The 25,269-nt window shown below is 42.0% G+C and overlaps 1 protein-coding gene across 6 annotated transcripts in view; it reads right to left on the bottom strand.

Moving 5' to 3' along the window:
• The window catches only part of RAPGEF5 (Rap guanine nucleotide exchange factor 5), a gene marked incomplete at its 5' end in the record, with an annotated part of 217,138 nt that overhangs the window by 70,272 nt on the left and 121,597 nt on the right, over positions 1-25,269 (bottom strand). For 2 of the 6 annotated variants that reach the window (XM_082633000.1, XM_082633002.1), the window contains 2 exons: positions 2,081-2,169; positions 2,630-2,748. The exons of 1 other annotated variant lie outside the window; for it this stretch is intronic. In XM_082633000.1, the coding sequence (XP_082489126.1) occupies positions 2,081-2,169; positions 2,630-2,748 (208 nt within the window). The remainder of the gene's footprint in view (positions 1-2,080; positions 2,170-2,629; positions 2,749-25,269) is intronic. 3 more of the 6 variants (XM_082633004.1, XM_082633003.1, XM_082633001.1) reach the window with 2 other exon arrangements.

Below are 25,269 nucleotides of genomic sequence, written 5' to 3'. Positions count from 1 at the left end.
TGGAAGAACTGCATGTGACTTCCACTTAGGTGTCCCTATCATATTACACATCAATCTCTCTCCAAAGTTGACTTTTTCATTTTCATAAAACTCTCCTTTGATCAGAGGAAAAGTTGTTACTGTTTTCCCCCTCAGGTGTCCCTGCAAACATCTGAAGTTTTACATGTGTCCTCTGCAAACGCTAAGGAAATGAGAAGGAATGAGGAGAGACTGACCCCTGCGGGGCTCTACCTGCCCGGCTTTGGCCACAGCGAGTCGTGGTCCTTTTAGCTTTGCCCGGCACCTGGCAAGAGGGACACATCTGATCCCAGTGTTGGTATAATCGAGAAGAAACTGGGAATACCAGTCTCTAGACACCAGGTACAACACTGTTTCTCAACAGGAGGCAACTCCTGGCATTAGTAACAGGAATTAGGGTGATTTCTCATTCCCGGTGTTAACTTGTCAGTGGGTACCTAGGCCACCTTTCACAAAAAACTAGTGACAGTGAGAACGAAAGAAAAAAAAAATCAAGTAGGCCTAGTACTGGCTTCAGTAATTTCTACTCTTATGAATATGACTGAGACACAAAGTCCTGTGTTATAGAACTGCAGTGCTATTAAGAAGAACACATTCAGTCCCCCAAACTGCTACGCATGTTCAAAGGTGTCCTCTTCGTGGCAGATAACTTGCCTGTAATCTAGTCCAAACCACCTGTGTAAAGCAGTCTGCTAACCAGTACGCGGAAAATTATGGCCAGTTCCATGATGACTATCTCTGATGAAGCAGAACACGGAAACAGTGCTCAAACGCACAAAATATTAATAGATAGACATACAAAAACCACCCAGCAGATGCCACGAGAATACGTTTCTCTTTTAGCTTGTTTGTGTATAAATGACAACTATTACTATTTTTCCCCAAACACAGATATGCAAAATAAAGTTTTTATTTGAATTTCAAGATCAAACAATAACCTTAATATAGGATGCGTGATGGAGTCATTTTTGTCTTTTTTTTAAAAACACTATTACATATTTCACACATCTTTGTTTCTCTTAATGTCCTTTATAATGCAGTATAGAGCCAGACATCAATTAAGTTCAGACAAGACTACTGGGACCCAAGGAAACTCTTGTTCCTACCTAAGCTGTCATTTCACAACCCTTCCTGCATGGGAAAAACCTAAGGAGTTACTTGTACTAATACAACCAAAAATGCCTTTTATTGATGCAGTCGATATATTGCAAATTGCGGGCATCACAGGTGCTATGGTGGCAGCAAAAAGTGCATTTTACTCAGGGCATCAAGTTACAGAATTCAGGCTACAGCCAGAGGCCTATTCATTGGAATAACTGCTCCAGGCTGGAACAAATTACAAATTTTGGTTAAGAGAAGCAAGCACTGCCCTTGTGTGATAAAGGAAGTTTGGGTAGATCGTGCAATGGTAGTGTTTCCAGAAGTGCAAGGGTGAAAAGGCTAAGTGGGTATTTTGCTCCCAGAGTAAATAGAAAGGACAAGAAGCCTGATCAGTAAGACTTCAGTGAATTACTGTTTCTGGTCTGAGAAGCTGTGAGTATCATATTCTGCACAGCAGGGCTTGCTCTGAGCAGTTTGTAAACCACACGGAAAAAGGCAGAAGTTGCTGCTAAGCTAATAGTTGCTGAGTAGTTGCATTAATTGTTGACTTTTCGGCAGGGAGGCTACTCCCCCAGCTCAGTGCTTCCCACAAGCCAGGTAAACGCTAGCTGGTAACCCCATCCCTCATTCCTCCCCACTGAACACTGGCTATTCAATGCTGGCCTCTTGCCAACTGCCTTTAGGTGAGATGTGGTAAAAATTGCCAATGGAACAAGAACATCTGCCTTCGTATCATTTTCTTTGTATAGCTACTTCCCAGGCGGCAGCTTGGCTCTACATATGTCCATTTACTGGATTTAAACAAAACAGCAGGAGGCTAAGGGGGAGGCCCAAGAAGCATATGCTGGGTCAGCCCACTCTGGTTTCAGCTACAGTACAGACAGAGTCTTGCCCCCTCCGGAAACTGACAAGGGCAGCCGCAGCTGTGAGTCTGGAAGCAGGAGACACCCCCCTGCCTTACCTGTTTCTTTGTCCTGGACTTCTTCCAGGTGCAAGTCATTCAAAAGGTGCTCCAAGATCTTCTCCGGGGTCCCGGACACGACCACGTATCTGTCAGAGAGCAGAGAGTCCACGGAGTCATCCTCAGTGGAGGACTGTGAACGGCTGCTCCATTCCTCGTCCTCATCCTCCTCATCGATGTATTTGAAATAAGGCACATCGAAGGTAGGCAAGGGCAGCGCTCGGTCTGAAAGCGCGGCAGAATCCTTCCTCTCTAACTGAGGGTCAAAGACTCTCAGCCGGGAGCTGCCCATTGTGCACGGCTACTAACAAAGGCATCCCCTAAAGGCTCAAAGATCTCGGCATCTCTGTCCTTTCACTGGGAACTGAGTCCATCTGGCTGCTAAGAGCTCTGCAGTCAGCTAGCACGCTCGGCTCGAGAGGCGGAGAAAAAAGGGAGGGAGGGAGTGGGGGGAAGAGGAGGCAGAGAGAGCGAGTGAGATGGAGCGGGAGAAGGGGAGGAAGGCAGGGAAAAGGAAACAGGAGCACGGGGCTGGGTGGAAACTCTGACCTCCAATCGCTCTCTGCGCTCCCCGCTTGGGGGGCTGGGCCGCAGCTCCGCACTTTCTTCAGCACCAGGACATCCCGGTCCTGCTCTTTAACCTGAACGGTTGTCACTTCATCATCCTGCTTCAATTGCCGATGGGAGTGATGGATGGAAGAAGGAAAAACAGAGAGAAAATTAAGAAGGCAAAAAAAAAAAAAAAAAAAAAAAGAGCTAACTACAGCTGCACTTTCTCAAGTTGCTTTCCCACCTAATTATCTTTACAGATTCAGAACAAATTAGGAATCTGGTCAAGAATCTCCCTCTAATGGTACGGGGTCCAGGCTCAAGTTGTATGGATACATAAAGCATTAGAAAGGCATAAATACTTTAAAGGAAACTGGAAAAAAAAATAAAGTGGGGATGGGATTCAGAGTTCATTTTTAAAACTACCTGAATGATTTGAATTAAGAAATCCAAAGTTCAAAGTCTCAAAAACACAATATACTAATTGCATGTGTGCTATACTCTCTTTTACCTGGTTAATACTTCTTAAACTGCCACTATATTAAAATTAGAAAATCATATAAAACATCATTTAAACACTAAAACAATGAGCAAGCCATATTAAGCAGATGTAGCGGATACATATCATATTCATTTACCTCACAGCCTTACTTTAAAGGTGGGGAAAAAAACTACTCATTCTATCGTTCAGTTCATGTTTTACTCCCAAACTTGAGGTGGCCTTCACATTTATCATGTACTTGTTTTACCAGAATACAAGCAAAAACGGATCTCTAGTTAGAATCTCATCTAGGCTGAAATTCGGATGTCACGGGTGAATGCACTGACTGTCTTCACCGCGGTCCCTTTTAACACGGAGAGAAGGCTGAACAATCATTCATTTCTGCACACACAGCTTCCACAGCCCAGAGCCCAACATGGCTCGCTGACGTGGCTCTGTCAGAGTCGGGCTCACTGCTGACCCAGCAGTGTGGAGCCGACCCTAGCGACGAACACTTCCAGAGTGTGGAGTGTGAAATTCTCCTGATGGGCGGCACCCAACCAGAGGCAGGTAGGGGTGGAGGGGGTAGGGAGAAACACAGGTAAAAATATTTACCTTCTGTATTTCTGAGGATCTGAGCAAAAGATTGAAGCAAGAAAAGTTGATAGCAAAGAGGCTTCACCTTAAAAATTATGTTGCCTCTTTAAAAAGGGAAACACGTCCTAGGGTTCCTAGCATGCTTCTGTGCTGCTCCTGGCAGAAAACCCTACCTAAATTAGGTACAAACACACAAAAAGAACATTCTCCTGGCCCCGACTAGATAAAAAGTACTATGTCCTCATGCCTTATTATCAGTTCCATAGATTTATCAGACATGCCGATGTATTTATTCACCTTCCATAAGAATAGGAAGGCACTATTCTTGTCATAATTGCCAACCAAATCAGTGGGAAAATGATGAGTTCAACTCCCGGTGTGCTGATTCCTAAGAAAATGTAGTGACCTAGTCATGTGAGTCCTCCAAGATCTTCTTAAAAACAAAAAATACTAGTCATTCTAAACAGCAATATAATTTTATGATCAACCTTTTAAAATCTCTTAGTGGCAAATAATTTTACTATGTAAAACTGATGTATTACACTTCAGCAAGGTCAGACACGCAGTTACTGTGGCAATTAATGCTGGATATTCATTGTTAAACTCCCTGAGGATGGCAGTGTGACTCCTGTAACATGAATACCAATGTATAATTGCTATCTTTCATTTCTCCAAAGGGCTTCTTTTGTTATCCGTGTGGCTGAAGTGAAGCAAGGTGGCTGGCGAGAGGCACATAATATTGACAAAAAAAAACAAAAACGGCAGAATGTGAGTCTGGGATACTGAGACACAGAAACAAATAATTCAGTAAAGAGCAGGTCTGAAAGGACAAAAATCTTTCCCTAGCTTTCCTCTCGTCGTAAGCCAATATTCATTTTATATGAGCCTGTTGTCATTGTGAAGTACATTTTACATTCTATGTGCATGTGATATACGGCATTATTAACTTCCGCGGGCCATGCACATACATATGGATGGGAAGGGCTTCTCTAATGTCTGTGTAACTAATATGTATTACAGGGCTGTGCACAGAGCAGCTACACTCTGCTGGGCAGGGGAATAGCTGAACCATATTGATGTACTATCAATAGCATCTTATGTCACAGTGATAGTTTCCATTTTGAAAACCTGTTAAAAGATAAAGAAGCAAAAAAGCAGAAAAATCAATGTACAAAAGGAGATGGAAGTTATCTAAAATTGCCGTGAAAACGTAATAACCATACGTATTATACCCGGCTCTCAAGAGGGAAGGTCAAATTAATGCCTCCTGACCAACCTATGTACCCTTACCTAACCGCTCTTCCTGAAAAACAGCATAAGTACCAGAGTTGAAATTCTGGGTATGAAACTTTATTCTGGTGCTTGCTTGGTTAAGAATAAAAGTATTTAAAGAACTAATGACAAGAAATATGTTCAATGACAAATAGTTCATGAAATGCAAGTAAAGCATTAAAATGCTTAATTTGTAGACAACCACTCAACAAATAGTGAGGGTCTGCTTTGGGTAAGGCACTGTGGCAGACACTAAGGGGCAAGCAGCGGTGAGTAAGACCGATGCCCTGCCCTTAAATGACAAGGTGATGGCTCCATAACAGCATAAGTCTAATGTGGTGAGCTCCCCCAAAATGAGGCCACATGCAAGAGAGAAAGCAAAGGTAGAGAACCCATGCGATTTGACTGTCTAAGATGACAGATCAAATCCCAGATCTGTGGGTGAAACAGAATGGAAATGCCATTAAATGGGACAAAAAAAAACTGGTTCTGCTGAGACTGATGAACCTGGTTTCAGACAATTGATGTTTCAGTACTGATAATACATCATGCTGTAGATGTGTAGCAAACTAGGGCTCTGGACAAAGGCCAAGGACAGAGATACATTTGTGAACTACTCAAGTTTGGGAGTGGATGAGATTGTTGAAGGGAAGCAGGACAGAAAGGGAAATGGGAAGAGAAAACATAGAAAGAAGGAGGAAGAGGGAGGGGATCAGAGTCATGAGGAAACCTACCAAAGAGACGACTAAGCAGTGAAACCAAGACAAGCCAGGAGAAGGTTGAGGGCACCGACTCAGGAGAGTCAAGGGCAAAGGCTGCCTGACGTTGTCAAATTCACCAAGATGAAGAGTCTAGGAGGAAGTGATGAGGAGACCAGGATGGGAAGGCGAGTGTTGAGGTGTGAGCGGATGTGAAGGAAGTGCACAAACAGGCACTTCAAGACGGCCTCCTTGGAATTTCACTACGAAGGGGAGGAGTCAGGCTGAAGAGGCTGCCTGGCTGGGGAAGTCGGCAAGGTGAGGGGCTATGGAGAAGGGGCGAGAGATCAGGAACGTGCATGGGGGGTTTAGGCTACAACGGGACCGAGACGTCCTCCTTCCAGAGAGGATCACGGGAAAGAAGGTGGGTGGAGATTTAGAAAAAAATTAGAGCAGGGAAAATAAGGTAGCCGAGGTAGACAAAATGAGATGCCTTCTACCATCTCCACAGAGTGGGGGTTCTGACCATCTTCTGGAAGGGGAGGTTCCTTGGCGGCCTGAAGAGAAAACTGTTGGAAAAATGGCTTTAGGGGTTGCAACAGGGAATAAACAAGTTATGAAGAGAGGAATTGCCAGGCAGCTTTGTGCTGCTGAGGGTAGAAAAACATATGTTTATGGTTTTAGGCCTTCCTGCCGAAGTGCTCAGAAATCTGAGTGGGGGGGACTTCCCTGGCGGTCCGGTGGTTGGGACTCCGCACTGCCACCGTGGGGAGGTGGGAGGGTGGTGTGGTGCGGCCCGCGGGGTTAGATCCCTGGTCGGGGAACTGGGATCCCCACATGCTGCGCAGTGCGGCCAAAAATTTTTTTTTAATTTTTAAATTAAAAACATACATTAAAAAAATTTTTTTTAATTAAAAGAAGAGAAACCTGAGAGGGGAACAGTGAATGACACCCCCTCCGCCCACCAGGGGAAGAGATCAGCACAGGAGACACCAGGAGGGAGGGAGGAGAGGTGTTCTGGGTTGCCGTCAGCACACACGCAAACAGCCCTTCTCCACAGGGCGTCTGTCTGGTCAGGGAAAGGAGTGCGCCCAGAGAGGAGCTGATAAGCGGGCAACACGGAGGGGCTGAGGACAAGCCTTCCCAGGAGTGAAGGGAGCAGGCAGGCGGTCAAGGAGGAAGCAGGTGGAGGCTTTGATCAAGGAGGCTGATCTCTGAAGTGGGGCAGTTCAGAGCAGTGAAGACTGAGCAAGGGAGAAACAGCCCCTGACACCTGGGAGCCCGCCTGGCACTCAGGATGGGCCTCCTGTTCTCCTGTTAAATGTCACTGATTCTGCGAAAAATCAACATCAGATAAGGCCACTCTGTGACTGTGGTGGGACAACACAAAAACACGACCACTCGCAAGTCATATCTGAACACAGACAAAGCATAAACATTGATCACGGCAGAAAATACCAGAAAGCCCAGCGAGTGAGTAGTGACTGCTGCTTCTTTCCTAGTGACAGCTTTGGCTTTGCTGTCCTCCTTATAGATAAGATTTAAGATATCGTCACAGAGTTGCCCAGTTTCCTGATCTAGAGCAAAGCCCTGCTCCTTGAAATCCTCCCCAAAGTCACCAAACACAAACCCAAGTCCGGTTTGTCCTTTCTTCTAACACCTTCTTGTACTGAGCTGCTGCGAGGCTCCCCATGGGGCGAGGGCTCCATCACTAGACCAAAGCAATAAACCCAACTTACTCAACTACAGGTGTGTTCCTGGTGGTCTCTGGCTAGAGGACAGTGACCATGGACAAGGGCCATAAGATGCTGCCCTGCCGCTGGCATGGTGCAGTGTGGAGAGGATGGTTATTGGAGTCAAAGATAAAATGCATTTCCTTATCAGGGGGATGAGAGAGTCATACCCAGGGATGTTCCTGAAAGTGATCAGAGGATGGGTGAGGAACGAATGCCCAAGGACTTGCCTGGCGGTCCAGCGGTTAGGACTCTGTGCTGCCAAGGCAGGGGGCACGGGTTCGATCCCTGGTCGGGGAAGTAGGATCCCGCGCAGAGCAGCCAAAAAATAAAAATTAAAAAAAATTTTTAATTAAAAAAAAAAGAATGCCAGTGCAAGGGGCACAGACCTTAGGAGAAGGGACTTCTGTAGGTGCAACACTGAAGAGAAAGGCGCAGTGGGGAGTGGGATGTATTCCCAGAAGGCACCATGCTTCCCACCGCCCGCCACGCCCCCATGCCTTGGCTGGTGGTGCTCAGCTCTGGTTGGTACAGGCTCAGTAAGAATTCTCCCCACTCCCTGACACACACTTTAGCTCCTAGATCTGCACAAACCAGGTCTTTCCCCTACTCTCTTGAAGGGATGGTAGGAAGAACAAGAAACTCTAAGGACCAGGCCAGATGGATTCTTCACAGCTTTGCCTATGGGATGCAGTCTGGGATGAGCTGGGAGATGGGGGAGGAGAGGAAGTATAAAAATAAACAGGTATCCTCAGCTGAAAGCGTGGGGGGTGGGGGGGGAGGGAAAGCTGTTTGATCACAAACTCACAGGACTTTTTGAACAGAGGAGGGGCTTCAGGTTTTCTCTGCTCCTTATCTCTTTGTTCCATTCTTTGGTGACTAGCTCTGATTTCTTTTCTTTTATCTTTTTTTTTTTTTTTTTTGTGGTACGCGGGCGTCTCACTGTTGTGGTCTCTCCCGTTGCGGGGCACAGGCTCCGGACGCGCAGGCTCAGCAGCCATGGCTCATGGGTCCAGCCGCTCCGCAGCATGTGGGATCTGCATGGACCGGGGCACAAACCCGTGTCCCCTGCATCGGCAGGCAGACTCTCAACCACTGCGCCACCAGGGAAGCCCTGATTTCTTTTCTTTTTATGGCTACACTGCTCCCCTGCCTGCAAATTCTGAATGAATGATAGAACCTGTATCTTTGGCTTACTTAAGATTAACTTCCTTGACCAAGATCAGTTTTTATACTCCTAAATCCAACTTTTCTTTTTTCATTTATTCACATGAAAGACATTTATTTTTAAGATGAAAATACATATAGGGTAATAAAAATACTGATTTTTTTAAAAAGTAAGGTGAAGAACTGATGTTCACAGTTTAGCAAGTCTACGCTGTCCTGAACCAAATTTCTGACTGCATTTATATTTTCACTTATCACCAGCACTAGCAAGAAAAAGTCATTACTAAGGGATTTCTCAGGCCTGCTGGAATTGTCACAACTACTTGCTTGATTTTCCATTATCTCTGATAATGGAAAATATTCCTCTCCCAAGTACTCACATAAAGCAGCCATTGGTATTCTCCATGGCATTGTGTCCCTGATGCTCTGTGAGTATCAACTCTTACAAGAGGGCTTAGCTGGGGGTTCATGGATGGGCTTTAGTGACTCAGAGAAGCTTCTGAAAGTATATAAAATTTTTATGTGTAGGCACATTTTCCCAGGTAGAGTCCAGAGTTCTAGGTCTCACTGGAGTTTATGAACCCCAAAAGGTACAAATCGTTCCACACAATGAAACTCATATTTATCACTGCATCTAAGTGACCTTCTTTGACAATCTCCTGCTGGTAACACTGCCTATCCAGATAAGATGCCCAAAGAACCCTGTCATGACACCCATCACACTGACCTCTGATTATCTGCTCCCTCTGTGCTCTCCACGAAATGATGACCTCTTGAGGGCGGGGACTGTGACTCTATTTCTCTTCCTAACACACAGCTTAGGGCCTGGCACATGATATTAACTTGATAACGGTTTACTGAGCATGCAAGTTCATGAGCAAGCAAGAGAGTGAGCGAGCGAGTGGATTACCTTTAAATGACAGAATTCGACCTCACATGGTTCAATGGTCGCTCTCCTCTGAAGCTGCCTTTACCCTCTCTACTTAGTCACTTTCCTATTATGATGCTCGTCACACGAGATAACTGTGTTTTGTACTTGAGCGTTGTACTTGCTCCATCTGTCAGAATTCTATCAAACTAAGCTCCCGTGCAACTGACATATAAGAGACCATATAACTAACACAACGCTGGGAAGGCATTCACTAAATGGTACTGTCCCTGAGTCTAGGGCACATGGAAAAAAGGGTGTGGGCATGAACAGGTCACCCTGCGGGTTGAAGTGTGAACTGGGCAAGATGTGAATTTTGTGCCCTCTAAAATCCCCCTTCTGCCCCCTTCGGTTCCAACCAGGATCCTCAACACTCCTCACGTGACCCAGCGTTCCATCTTCAAACCTGTGTGAAGCAGGCAGCACCAGAGAAACTTTCAGACGGAGAATGCACAGAATCATCTCGCTTGATGCCATGGCACTCAAGAAGTCATACAAGTAGCACAAGGTGCATGCTGCTTTCCCTCAAGTTTGTGAACACCATAACTGAGGATGCTAACTTAGGGGTAGGAAGGCATGTGCTATGGACTGAATGTTGGTGCCTCCCCCCAACCCCAAATTCCTTTGTTGAAACCTAACCCCCAAAGTGATGGTGTCTGGAGGTGGGGCCTTTGGAGCCCTCATGAATGGGATTAGTGCCCTTATAAAAGAGGCCCCAGAGACCCCTTGCCTCTTCTGACACGTGAGGACACCGCAAAATGACAGCTATCTATGAACCAGAAAGTGGGCTCTCATCATATATTGAATCGGCTAGCACCTTGATCTTGGATTTCTCAGCCATCAGAACTGTAAGAAATAAGTTCCTGCTGCTTATAAGCCACGCAGTCTGTGGTGTTTTGTTACAGCAGCCTGAACAGACTGAGATGGCATTTAGAGCCAATAGCTTATTATGACTCCTTTCATTTCCCAACCTCCTTGGTCGAACTTTCATTCCTCCTACGAAGTTCTCTTCAAGAATCACCTCCTCCAGGAAACCTGCTCCCTCCACCTCCAGTCTGATGTGGCTGGCCCTTCTCTGCAACCCCACAGCGCCACACGAATCCTTCAGACTCAGCATTCCAAGAAGCACATACTGATGACCTTTTCTGTCTCCCTTCTAAAGCATAAGCTCACGTGTGGGCAGGCACCGTATCTCCTTCAACTTTGAATTCCCAACAAACAGCCAGGTCTTGGCACTTCATAGATACTTGAAGAAACTTACCCAAATGAATCAATGAACAAACAAAAAGAGGAATGGATAAATGTGCAATTTTGAGTAGAGGTTGAGAGAACAACAGCTTACTCTCAAAAGATACATTTCAAGTGCTGAACTCTGATGGTGCTAACACAGGGGACAGTTTGCTGAGAGGTGCTCTTCCTAAGGAAGGGTAATCCAACAACTAGGGTGGTAGATAACAATGGCCTGCACTGTTCTGCATCTTGATCATCAACTTGAGTGTTTGGGACACTCAAACAGATATGGGTAAACTGAAAAGAAGAGCTGCATGCTCGTCACACTGGACAATGATATAGACAGGCAAGGGGTTATGAGATCAAAACGACCTGAGATCCTACAGAATTCAGTTTTCTTGACACCACTTTTCTCACAGAAGCCCAAAGTGCTGCCTCTCCTAAATAGGAAAGCGGCAGGCGATTTAGTGGTTAGGGATCTCTCCTCATCTTGTCCTACGGAAATTCACACACAGCTTAGCAAACCAAACCATCAATGCCCGCATCTATTCTTGTACCGTTAAATGTGGGTACAGCAGAACTGGAATACTTATCTGAAAAAAAAATCTCCTCTGGCCAAAAACAATTTTGTCTGAGAACAACCTTCACAGAATTTGCTGACAATGTATCTCATGACTCTCTTTTCTCATGGAAAAAAAAAAAAAAAGGAAACAGATCTTTAAAAAAAAAAAAAAGTCGAAAGGATACTGCTGGTAAGATAGATCTGATTAAGAGAGCGGCTAAGGGAAAGACAAAGTAAGCAGATATGTGTCAAGGTGAGTAGTGGTTTAGATTTACCATATCACAAAGTTCTGGCCCGGCAAACACATCCTTTGTATAGGTGATTCTGGCAAAACGAGAGTATTTAAATAATGATAATTAGTTCTTTTTAAAAATCCTACACATATTGTGATTAATAACTCAAACTAAAGCCTAAATAGGACTAATAGAATTCATCATCCCCAAGCTTACAAAATCTAGGTCAAGTCTGACTTCCATAGTGTGAAAGCAAAACACAAAGTTGTTATGGAACGTGACTAAACTCCCACAGAAAACGAGTAAACAAGACTGGATAGAAAGTTCTGGCTGCTAGAAAAGAACTGTATTTATTAAATGTTACTGCCTCTAATAATGATCATGTAAAGCAAGTTTTCTAAGAACCCTACAATTAGGGCAAGGCTAGGAATTTGATCCTGAAGCCAACTTCAGCTAGTAAACCTATTGCACAAGACAGCAGAGGAGATGGGGATAGAATGTAATATCCTGAAATACAGGCACAGTTTTTCCATCACAAGTATATTTTGATATACTCTATTAGCTTGATGGATTATTCTGGATACGAGTAGAAAAGAGGCACACTCAGCAAGCGTTCTGAAAGTGTTTAATGAAGGGACTATTTACAGAAGTATGGGTAGGTTTGATAAAATTAACCAAAATATGGTGAGATAACCATGGACCAGCAAAGGGAGATACTAACCACCCCTGGGCTTGAAGGGGCAAGAGGAAGTCAGAGTGAGTACTGGATCCCACTGGGAGGGAGCTGGAGAAGTAACTGAGAGGCTTGCAAGGAGGAGCTGCAGTCCCAGAAGGGTGCAGTCACTGCCGTAACTGCAGCAGAAAGCAGGACAAGGCAGGAAGAAACACCCTGACCCCGTTTCCTTCTACACTCTGATCTCCTATGACCCCTCCCATTGCTCAAGCCCCATTTGGAGATGGAAGGCAAGAGATCCAGGCGGGTTAGGTCCATGGGGGTTAGGTCTCACTGCCAACCAGCACAGAGCAGAGGTGAGAATGGAGAACGGGATGCAAATGTACATGATCTAGCAAACTTGTCCTTCCAGTTTCCAGAGGAGCTTATGTCAGCTTATCACTAAGTTAAATGGCACCATATAGGTCACGGAGTCCATCACCTTGCTGTCAGGAAAACAACTCAAAAACCTAATAGCTTTAGGGTAGGTTATATTAGCATCTCCCTAATTGACTTAATCTAATTCCTGCACGTTTTATTTTCTTAACACTCTTTCTGGTCTAATATTTACATCAGTTTACTACAGTTCAGATCCTACACTTTGCTTCATACTCGACACTCCCCACGTGACGCTTGAGAGTTATTAAATCACACAGGTGTTATTGGTTTTTTTAATCATAAAATCTTAAATTTTATTAAATCTTTCCCAGAAAGTCCTCTAGATCCAGTATGGAAGTTCTTGGTTGATGACCAAGATTGTGGGTGGGGATAGAGGGGAGAAGAGAAAGGCGATATGGCAGGACAAGTTCCACTCTGATGTTTGCTGCATGGGAACAGGGGATTGGTCTCTCTTGTTCTCTGTGCTGTCCCTCCAACCAGAACAACACTGTCTGTTAAATGAATGAATGGCCTGGTGAATGGTGGGTGAGCAGACAGACTCTAGACATTGGGATGGCCCAAGATCAAGGACAGAGAGGTCGGCAAAGGCAAGGAGGAAGAGGTTCCAAGGGACTCAGTCCAGAGAGTAAACTAGGGTGGAAAGGAGAAATTTCAAGAGTTAGTTAATGCCTCACAAGGCCCTAGTTTTGTGGTGGGGTTCCTGATTATCAGCAAGGGAGCGGTCAATATCCTTCAGCATCATCAAGTCTAAAGTATAAACAAGATAAAACACCGGCAGCAACAAGCAAGGCGTGATGTCAGCCGTGGTCACAGGCTGAGGCTGCTGCACACTCCATCACTTCTGCAGCCCCTTGGTCCCAGATATGGTGGTTATTTCATTCTGCTAAGACTCAGAGTTACATACACTCTCCCTGGTTAGTGGGCCCACAGGAATATGCAAAGGCTCGGTCGGCTACGTTGGGAAGTCACTAAGACTTACCCCTTGGATTCAAAAAGCCTAGGTCAAAGGGCAACTGAGGGCACTGCCTTGTGCATATATGATCTGACAGAGGCCTATTAGAAGGTCATTCAGAAGAATTGAGGATGCCTTCAAATTCTAAATTAGATCATTAAGCATTTCCTAACATACTGAGGTCACTGGAAAAAAACTTTGTCTATCAATACTTTGAACCTGTGAATTCCATCAATCCACAGCATTCATGCAGACAGTTTGCACGATATGTTCACGACAGATTCGGCCACTTTGCAAAAAACTCAGATAACTTAGTGCTGGGAACAGCACTTATTTCCACTTCTCATTATTGGTATATCTTTTTTTAAAAAAACATCTTTATTGGAGTATAATTGTTTTACAATGGTGTGTTAGTTTCTGCTTTATAACAAAGTGAATCAGCTATACATATTGGTATATCCTGATGGCCCTGAAAATACAATACATATGCTACTTGAGATTTAAAACAACCAAAAAATCTGAAATCTTGCTTCCTAGGAAATTTTACAGAAATGACAAATATAAATTTTAGAAATACCTTTTAGTTCCCAAGAATTCTTATATCATTGTGTGTCTGTGTATGTGTATATGTGTGTGACACACTTGTGAAGTTATTCTGAAGGGAAAATATCAATATTGACTCTTTCCTCAAGCAGCCTAAAGATGAGATGAAAACCTACGGCAAATTATGACTCGGACAAAATTTCTACATACTAGTTGCAGATATACTTGTCACCTGGGGTTTGACTAATTCACAGCAGCAGTTTTACAGAAGCCTTTAAAATCTGAGTAAAAAGAGGACAGTATGGATTTTAACAGCAGCCCGTGATAGCCACCTCTGACTAGTTCCTATGGCGTTGGTTTCTCCTCCCAAATTCCTCTTATAGGAAACATAGTTGTGTTTGGAAATGTCTCCTGATTTAAGTAAAGATCTAATTTATAAATTGAAATAACTTGAGAAAGCTAGCTCTTAACTGTGAACAGACCCAGTGGAAATATTCTTCAACTTCAAAAAGTATTGGATCCATGAAATTTGCTAAGAGAGTACATCTTAAGTGTTCTCACCACACACACACATACACACACACACACACACTCCAACGTAATCACGTGAGGTATGGAAATGTTAATTAGCTTGATTGCAGTAATCATTTTACAATGTATGCATATATCAAAACATCACATTGTACACCTTAAATATATATGACTTTTGTCAATCATACCTCAATAAAGCTGGAAAAAAATTTTAAATTGAAAGTAAATAAAGTGTAAAGTAATGCACTTAGAAAATAGGAATGCTTCAAGTCAAGGAACTCTTTCCGAAGCTCTTTTGTGTGTATATAAGTGTGCATTTACACGTGCGTGCTTGCGAATATGCTTGTGTGTGTGTGTGTGCACGTGAGTGCATGTGTAACTTTAGAGAGGGCAGGGCACTAATACAAAGGGCAGCCTCAGTCCTTATACAAGTTATGGAATGAAAAATTCCTAGTCACCGTAGCAACTGCAAGATCACATGGCATGGAAGCAAGGAGATACAAAGCATCTTAAGTAAACACTCTTGTATTTTCATGTTTTGCACATTCCTTGGTGCTTTTAGAGAGGCACGCCTTAGGTCTCAGCAGGAACCATCTCAGAAATTTCTTTCACAGTTTGAAACAAGACTGGGAGAAAGGTAGGACTGTGTTGCTCTTGGTTTATTGCACAGCCATAGAAAGTTGGTGTTAAAACAGGTTAAGGGAATTTAAACTGCAAGGAAATATTGGTACAATTATTTGAGAGACAAACAAAATTAGAAGGTAAAAAGGAAGAGAGAAGGTTAAAATAAGACAAAAATGAATTTGGTTGCAATGGAGTAGGTGTTTCTCCCTCTTTTTCTGGAGTGAAGGATGGGTGTGTGGGAGGAGAGGAATGGATTGAAAAGAAATGGAAGTACTTTGATAATAAAGAACAGCAAAACAATCTTCTATTTTCCTGAATATTAATGTGCACTTGGGGTGCCAAAGAGGATTGAAATCCTCATATACAAACCTGCCCCAGTAAGAGCCTTGCTTTGTAAACTATGACTCATTGAAGTTTGAAAGTTTGTGCCTACTCTTTACCAAGTATGTATTCTCCCAAAAGCTTGTCTGTAGTTACAAACTGACTACTGTGATCAACCTCCCTGTCCTTTCTGCTTGTCATTTCCAGGTTAATTCCCCATGGTACAAAACCCTTCAATTTAAAACTTTAAATCTCCAATGAACCGGAATCCTGGAGCTGGTACAACTTTGGATTCGCAGAGATTTGGTTTGAGCGCTTGAACTTGGGAAACATTTCAAATCACTCACAATTGTCCTCTTGACCAAATTCAGGCCCGCAAATATTGATTGAAAGCCTAGCGCTAGACACTGGGGGTAAAAGTTCAAATAAAACACGGAGATGACCCTCAAAGAGGAAATATTCTTTATGAGAGAGAAACGGGGGAGAGATATAAATTTGCATTTTTTAAAAAAAAACAGTGGTTTGGAGCTAGGCTGTGCACAGTGGTTAATGAATTTAGCCAGTATAAATAAATAGACCCCTTTATTCTTATTTCTAGGAGTTCAAGGCAGTAAGATCTGGATGTTTTTTTAATTTGTCATTATCTGGGAGTTTTATATCTCAGTCCTGCTCAGGACATTCTGAACTCAGAAAAACAATTCCAAATATTTAATGACATGACTTGAAATATGGTTTTAACACCCTGACAGCAGGGATACTTCTGGCAGGATGCTAGATCACCATCTGTCCATACCAACAGCATTTCACAAAAAGTAAATTTTTAGAAATTCTAGCCACAGGAGTATTTTAGAACATAAATGAACAGAATGATTATTGGCATTGATAGGCATAGTCAATCAGAGTAAAAGATGGCTATTCAAAACCTCCTGAATAATCAACTGGTATCCACTTTAAAATGGCAACATTTCCCCCCAAAGTGTTCAACCCTCAGAAGTATGAATGCTGCTGAATTTGGGGGGGCGGGTCTTCAATATAAGACAGGAATTTTAGAGCTAGAAGAAATCATAGATGTCTAATCTACTACCCTTATAGATGAGAAAACTGAAGTTCAGAGAGGTAATATAGGACTGACTAAATTCATGCTCAATATATTTAATTTGTAGGGAGTTTGTTAACAGAATTTCAATTTATCAAGAGTAAAATGGGTTTTTTTATGCTGGTAACAAAATAGTAAAAGTTTGAAAATATGAAAAAATTCACATGTGATAACTAATCAAGAAACCTTACTTTTACGTTACAAAAATAAATCCCAGCCATATGAAAGACCTGAATGAAAAGTGCAACTCTAGAAGAAATAGAAGAAAATAAAATTGAGTATCTAGCCACAGAATTGGGAAGAACTCTCTGATTTTAAAGGTGATTTTTAAAATTAAAAAAACATAAATCAAGAGTTTTTTTGCTCATATATGTATAAAAATAATAAGAAAGAAACAAACTCGGCAAAACTACCTATAACAAATATTACAAAGATTAATGTCCTTAACATATAAAAAGCTTATTCAAATCAATAAGAAAAATCCCAATGGAAAAATGGGCAAAGGAGGTGAATAGATTATTTACAGAAGAAATATAACTGGATTGATATAAACTGCAAGTATTCAACCTCACTAGAAAAGAAATGTAAATTTGAACAAGATAATACTAGTCCTTCCCATCAGTCCGACAAGAATACTTAGTTTCTCCTTCTAAGAATCATAATAATCAATGTGGGTGAGGGTATTACAAAATAAGTACTTTAATGTAGTGCTAATGTATGGGAAAACTGGAACAAGCTTTATGGAGCGTAGCTGAGCGAAAAACATAAAAGAGATTAACGCAGTTCATACCTGTGAGTAGTAATTACTCAGCTAGGAACTTATCCTTAAGAAATATAAATTTACATAAAGATTTTTTTAGAGATGTGCATCTCAGATCACTTATAACAGCAAAAATTTGAAAACCTATTTGCCCCCAAATGGGAAGAGTAAGTACGTGAAGTATGTTATGGAAACGCAAGGAAAGCCTCATAATGTATACACTGATATAATTGGGAAGGCGAGAGGAAATTGTAGTTAGTTCTCACTAAATTCTTCTTTTCTTCCTTGTAGCTTTCTATGATTTCTAAATTCTCTACAAAAGGCATGTATTACTCTACTATTAGTAGAACAATTTTAAACAGTCTTTAACAGAAATGTGCTATAAATTCCTGCAAGTTGCCTGATGCCTTGTTCTGGACTGTCAAACACCTATAAACCTCAAGAATGAAGCTTGTTTTCAAAAACAAATTCAATCAGTAAAACAGGACAAGAACTATATACAATATTCTAATTAAAATATATTTTGTAACTAGAAAATGGGGAGAGAGGAAAGTGGTAAACACCAACAATATGTAACTCTCTTTAGATATGAGATTTGTGATATTTGCCATTTATGATTTGTGTCCTTATGTGATCAGAACCCAGGAAGTCAAAGAGATGATGTTTAATTTAGCAAATTCCTCACCAGAAGGCAAAGAAACAATTTCCTAGAAACAAACACCTTATTCAGAGTACACCCCTTACTTTCTTCTGTCTGCATATCGCCCTTCTTTACTCTCATGTCTTTGTTTTCTCATCTTTCTCCCTCATTAACAGTGGGTGGCTTGGGGGCTCAAATCACATCTTGCTCACTTATGTCTCTGTTCTACTGTGTGTGATGCCTGGTTCATCAGTGCTTAACAAATGCTTTTCTCAATGAATATAGGCAAGAATAAATCTTAGCCAAGTACTTTAAAAATCTGCTCTATATATGAAAAGGAGAAAGTTCTACTGAAATTAAAAATTATTTAGGCCCTAGACAAAGTCAACTTTATGTGCCATGGCTGAATACCCGCTACTGGTAGCAGCAAGCTAAACAGCTATCTGGCTGTAGGATTCTTTCTAATCATCTCTATGAGCTCAAACATGGGAATCTGAAATAAACTTCTAATGATGGAGAAACTAAGTGTCTGATTGATGAGGGATGCTGGTGTCTGTCTGAAGACCTCACTGCAGCTAGGTAAGTGAATGAATTCCCCAGAGTCGGTGGGTCACCATATCCAGCTAAGGAATGCACAATTAATTCCCTCTGAGTCTTAAATAGGCCTGTGTTACCTAACTTTTCTTTTCTTTCTAGGGTCCCCCAGACTGGGAGGTCTGCAGTTGCCATGCTCCATCACTCAGAAGGAAAAGACTCCATTCTTGGCTTTTCTTCTGGATTGGAGCCCTCTCAAAACTTAGGTTTAGGTCAAAATGGGGTCAACAAAACTCACTACACTCTTCCCCGGAGATTCTGGCATAGCCAGGTGTGGTACATAAAAACAGAAGTCAGAGCTAAGATGCAAAAATGGCAAACCACAGAGGCTGGGGCCAGGGGAATAAGCAGCTGCAGATGTTGACTACACCTAGGGCCAGTCAGATCTTTATTAAGAAGGATTTTTCCAGGGTGTGGCGAGCTTTTCTCAGGTCTCTGCACATCTCCTCCATATGCCAAGATTATGAATAATACTGAAGGACAGGAATTTGAGATTTACTGACAGGGGACAGAAGTGGGGTCTACTTAAAATGGGGATACAAGTCAGATGAGATTGACAAATTACAATGGAAATGGCATTTAACAGTTCAACGAGTCATGAAAGGTATCTGCCCGCAAGCATCTGGCATTCAGGTATATTCCTTAAAAGACAATCAGAATAAAATTGGCTCTCTGCTTTATTCCAAAGTTTCTTCTCTTGGATTTTAAGAGTTAGTTAGAACTCTGTCTCATCTAAGCTCAGAAGCTTCCCTTGTCCACCTCGGTGTATCCCTTAACCTCAAACTTGTGGGTAGAAATCAGCACCAACTTGGGCCATGCGTGCTCTGTCCCTGCCATTCTATATCCTGTAGCTCTATTCATGTACATCTTTTAAAATTGCAGTCCTACAGATTACGAGAGGAGACAGTATTATCCCCATGGCTTCAATTACCCTCTCGGTTCCCATGATTTTAGAGTTATATCTGAGTATTGTTTTAACACGGAGATCATTTTTAGATCTGTGCTTCCCTATGAGTGTTTAATGAGAAGCACTGAATGCTCCCATTTATTTTTGTTGACAAAACGGTGCCTGCTTTCAGGACTTGCTGTGTTAATTTTCTGATGGGATAAGTGCTAATTAGTAGGAGAGAAGTAGTTCAGCAGAAATGCTTTATTGGAGCAAGGGTCATTTCAGTCAGGCTAGTCTCCATTAGAGTCCCACAAAATAGAACTTCAGAAACACAAAGAGTTAAAAGCACAAAGACTGAATTACACCTTTCCCTAACAAACCTGAAGGATCTCCCATAATGACTATTTTAATTAATGATCTTTTGCTTCTGATAACAGAGGCTAAAAGGTATACATTTTACTAGAAGAATATTATCAGTGGAAATATTTAAAAATCTTCTTGTGATTAATGAACTTCCGACAGAATTAATGGAGTGTAAAGTACTTTTTGCCCATTTCAGAGGATACTCTTTATAATCCTATTTAGCAGGTGCCAGTTTCTGGGTGAAACTTTTTCTTACCCAGTGAAGACGCATCACATCAAAAAAGTTCTTTCCAATGCCTATGATTCTCAGAGGAAAACTCCAGGATACTCAGATGGATTGCAAAAAATAACACATCATCACAAACCCCCCGACTTGTAGTAACAGTAGGTTCACCAAGCAGGGAGAAAGTGATAGCATCCATCAACCATAAAATTCAGTTTGGGATTTTATTATGCATTGTACCACTTGGGGATCATTAGAATTCTTTATGCACAAGAGTATCAATATAAAGCTTGTTTTGCCTCTGTAAATCCTACCCAAGGCAAGATCAAGCAAGGTTTAAGGAGTCATCCGTGTGATTTTGATCTCACAGGGTCAAATTTTACCTGGACACCTTCCACCCCACCCCCACCTGGGAGGTCACTAAGATATGCTTCTGTGACTCATTAAGTTTTCAAGAGAGCTTCCTTAGAAATCCCTACCCCCGAGCCACTTCCTGCTCATCTTAATTGTCTTATTATCACTGTTGTTCACTCCCTCTCTTTATTTCTTGGATCTTGAGGTGCCCCTGATCCTTTATCCTGACTCAGCTCACCTCAATCATGCCCAGCCACTCCTGGAACCTGAACAAAGAGGATACTTACAAGGCTTTGTTAAAATTGTTGAGCCTTGTTCACTTAGTTACGTAGGAATGTACAATAAATGAACAGACATGTCATATCTTATTTCTCCTTTTCTTTTTTTTTTAAATACAGGAGGGAAAGATTGGAAAAGAAAAAAACAAAGAAAAAGAAAAAAGCCACAAAAACCTATCCCAGGTAAACCTAAGTGTGACAGCATTAACTTCTACAGACCCAAACAAGTCTTTTTTTGCTACAGTAATGGAGTGGGTGATTTTTTAAAAATTAAAGACAAATTTTTATGTAAGGACAAATAAGAACATGGTCATGTTTTAAGGAAAATATGGGTATTTAACATGATTTATTAGAAAAATATGTACTGTACATTTACCCACAGTCTGTTATGTTCTGTTATGATATTTTCAGCAATCTTCTATTTTTGCCACCTTAAAACAACATTTAGCGCTGTTGTATGCCAGATGGAATTTTTCCTTTCCACCCACTTCCCAATGCAAAAGGAAAAAAAGGTTCTTTGCATCCCACATGGAAATCTTTTATAAATTTCTTTTCCTCATCTTTATCAACTGAAGTATCTGAATCTCTCAGAAATCACCAAACTCTGGCTGAGTCAATCTGCAGCAAATATCGTGCAGCAGAGTAAGTACATTTAATGTGAACATACAGGCCTGCGGGGTGTTAATTAACAGAGAGTATTCACATTACATGCAAGTTCAAAATTCACTTCTATAAAAGCAGGACTGAATCAAAGTCAACTTTTTAAAGAAAAATGATGATGTAGTATATTTAAATAAGTACGAGTAGAGCTATCATTGGACATTCTGTCTTCACAGCAAAGCTTTAACGTTTATGCTGGTTCCTGTTTTATGTAGTAAAACCAAGAGAGGACTATGAGGAAAGGAGAGTCAGAAAGCTTTGAAAGGAGTGAGCGTGACCCATGCTTTGCTAGCAAACCCATCCCCACAAGGCAGCAGAGGAATCTCAAAAATTCACATCTAATCATCTTTCTCTCTCTTGTTTACATTCTTCACCAAAGCTCTGTATCGCTCTTAGCACGCCATTTTTGGCTAGGCCTTTAGGTAATGCCTTGCATCCTCTGGCCCTCCCCGCCCTCTGACCCCTTGGCTCCAGCCACGTAGTTCTGCCTGCAGGGCTGCATCATCCTCTCTCTGCATTAGGCCCTTCCTGTCCTCAGCCATGCTCTCTCCTCTGCCTGGAATGCCCATTCTTCCTCACTTCTCCTAGTAGCTCTTCTGACTCTTCAGATTCATTCTCTTCCTCAGGGACACATGCTTGTCTCCCTACACCAGCTGAGCTCCCTGTGACAAGCTTCCATAGCACCCTGGAACTTAGCATGCAGGTAACTGTGAACTCAGCCTCTGAATTTCTTGCAATGTTATCTCCCCAAAAGCAGTGATGATCAGGGCAGTCTTTGGGGAATCAAGGCACAATGTATGTTGGTACCTATGTCTCCATACTCCTTGATGTCTCCATGTTTTACTTCTCTGAGCCTCAGTGGTACACAGTTGTCATAAAGTACTGTCCATCTCCCTGTGAAGGACTGTCCATCTGTCTGTGCATCTTTTCTCTACCGTTTTGTCTTAAAGCACCCATTATAAATTCAAATGAAACCAAACCACCAAAGATTTCTAGTGTTACCTGATCAGACAACAACCTACAAAGTATTAATATTGCTATATTAATGCAGACCAGGCCTTGATAGGGGTAGAGAAAAAAAGAATATAAGGTTGCCAGGGGTCTGGAGTGAGGTACACCCCTGAGAAGAACAAAAGTCAAAGAAAAATAACCTATTTTTCAATATTTCACCTTAATGATCTCTTAGATATACTAAAGATGATATGGCTATTTTATTTTTACAAGTAGAAGAAATTAATAAACCTGGGGAGCAGCATCTGTACCACAGGGAATCCAAGATCCACTGAGAATATGGCTTTGATAAATCAAACTGAGACAGTATCCATTTTCTTAACTGGGCCTTTAAAAAAGAAGCTTGAATATTTTCAGAAAAATAAATGAGTATCATAATGACAAGTTCCTCTCTGCTTAAAATGTTAAAAACGTTAAAAACTGAAACTAATATTTTTAAAAGGTTGAGACTTGCAGTGGGCTTTCTGTGAGAACCCAAAAATCCAGCTAATGGGTAGATGGCCCCCCAGGCAGCATGAGCACAGCACTGACGTCCACTGGCTGCCATTTTTCTGGAAGGAAAAAAATGAAACAAAAGCAGAATTTAAAGTGAACCAAACTTGTAAACCTTGCTTTTGAAAACAGAGAACTTCTCTGGATTGCTGCAACTGTGAATAGGTCTACCAGAGGTATTTCCCTCTCCCTGAAGGCCTGGGAAATTGTTGAAACACTTCGTTAAATACTGTCTTGAATGGTTCACTTGTTTTCCAAGTGTGAATTTGTTTCTTCAGCTACACTGTAAACTTCTTGGAGGCAAGACCTATCTTCTATCACTTTCGTGGTTACTCTGTGACCAAATTAATCCAAATTAACAATGAACTAACACAATTCACTCAAGGAAGCCTATTTCCTCTAAAAAGGTATGTATGTTAGTACCAATCCAACACAAAGTCAGGATTTTGTCATTAAGAAAAATACATGGTTTCTACGCAGAATTTCTCAGCAGCGGGCAACTTAATATATTATGACTTGCCTAAAACATGTGAATTCTGGCTTTCAATACTAAGCGATAATGTTATAACATTCTATTTGTCTTTAGTTTCTTGGTTAAACTAAATTACTGGTGAACTTCAAATAATGCCATGATTGGTCTTAATTTTACTTGCTTAGATGTGTAATGCAAGTTTGAATACAGAATGACAGAACCATTTCCTTTTAGTATTTCATGTAGAGTATAAAGAGGGCTTTCACTTTACATTAAGCCGCTTTTTTTTTTTTTTTTTTTAAGCAATAGACCACATGAAATGCAGAGACCAACTTCTAGTGTGTGCAGTAAGAGTAGCGGCAGCCAGAATACTCCAACCCACTTCTGCCCTAGGAATCCACAACCAGCAAACCCTCTGACGCAAGCAGGCGTCCAGGATGAGGCTGCAGGAAACAGGGGAAAGGAAATTCCGGTTGAAGTTGAGAGACAGGGACCCTACCCTGGCAGCAGACTATGCCAAGCTTCATTTGCAGAATGCGTAAAATCCCCTTCCCACCCATATTTCATGAGCGAATTGGAAAAGGGGAAGGAAGTAGGGTGGGTTCCCAGACATAACAAAGGAACTGAAGAAAGCAGGGCGGGGAGAGGGAGGGATACAGACAGGGTCCCCAGGGAAAGCATCACTTAGCACGGCTCTCACATACGTTTTATAGACCTTCGTTTCTACACTTTGGAAATTAGGAAGTCAAGTTCAGGAGCTGCTTGTTAGTATTTCTACTCTACAGGTTAATACACTACAAAGCATAAACAACATTTCAGGAAAAACTGAGCTTCGGTTTTCTGGTAAACAGTGCGGTGGTATGCCATTAAACAGCACCCACATCTAGATGTATACTTTAATCCAGCTATTTCACAGATACTAAATATGAACAGTTTATACTCTTTAAAAAGTTAGGACTCAAAATAAGCTAGTAGCTTAGCATTCCCTTTTCATTTTCCCTTCCCACACTTCACCACCACCATCCCTTCAATATGTAGCCGTCTGTCTTTCCTTCAGGGCTGTCCTCCTAGTGGTGCCTCTTTCTCAGGACTATCATGATTCTTGTCATCTCAGCTTCCTGTCCTCCTCCTACCAGGCCTCCCTCCGGTGATGACAGCTGAGAGAAGATGCCACCCGGGGGCAGTCAGACTTGAGTTCACACTTGGCCCATCTCTGCTTAATCACTCACCAGCCTCAGCTTTCTGATTCATCACACTGAAATAATATCGTTTACCTCACAGATGGGCCCCCTCATCCTACTTTCTTACGAAAACTAACAAAACAAGTCAATGCCTCTTCATTATTTCTAGAATGAAGTGAAACGTCTCAGCCCTCAAAATCCTCCACAGTCTGGTCCCAATCTCATTTCTCACTAACGTTTCCATCTCCTGAATCCTTGTCACCATCTCCCTTACCCCCATTCTTGGTACCCTGGTGACAGAATGGTTTTGCTTTCCAAAAAATACCTTGTAGTTTTAGACATTTCTGTGCATTTTCTAATGCTATTCTTTCCTCCAGGAATGCTCTTCTTCAGTTTGGACTGTTTAACTCCAACCTAAAACCTACTTTAAGGTCCACATCAAACTCAACCTCGGCCATGAGAAAGAATCCTGTTTCCCCAGGTGTAAATTCTTCCTCTGACACCCGTGTATCTCTCTGGGGATCATCACCACTGCCTCCTTGTATTGCTGTTATTTGTGTATCTTTTCTCCACAACCTGACTGTACTCCTTCAGGTAGGAACCACCATAGTTATTCTGGATCCCCTACGACATCAGCTTCAATA

The sequence above is a fragment of the Mesoplodon mirus genome (assembly GCF_964341445.2).
Source record: "Mesoplodon mirus genome assembly, chromosome: 9".
NCBI classification, from domain to species: domain Eukaryota; kingdom Metazoa; phylum Chordata; class Mammalia; order Artiodactyla; family Ziphiidae; genus Mesoplodon; species Mesoplodon mirus.
The sequence above is the reverse complement of the archived record's forward strand: the minus strand, read 5'-3'. Positions and strand labels throughout refer to the sequence as shown.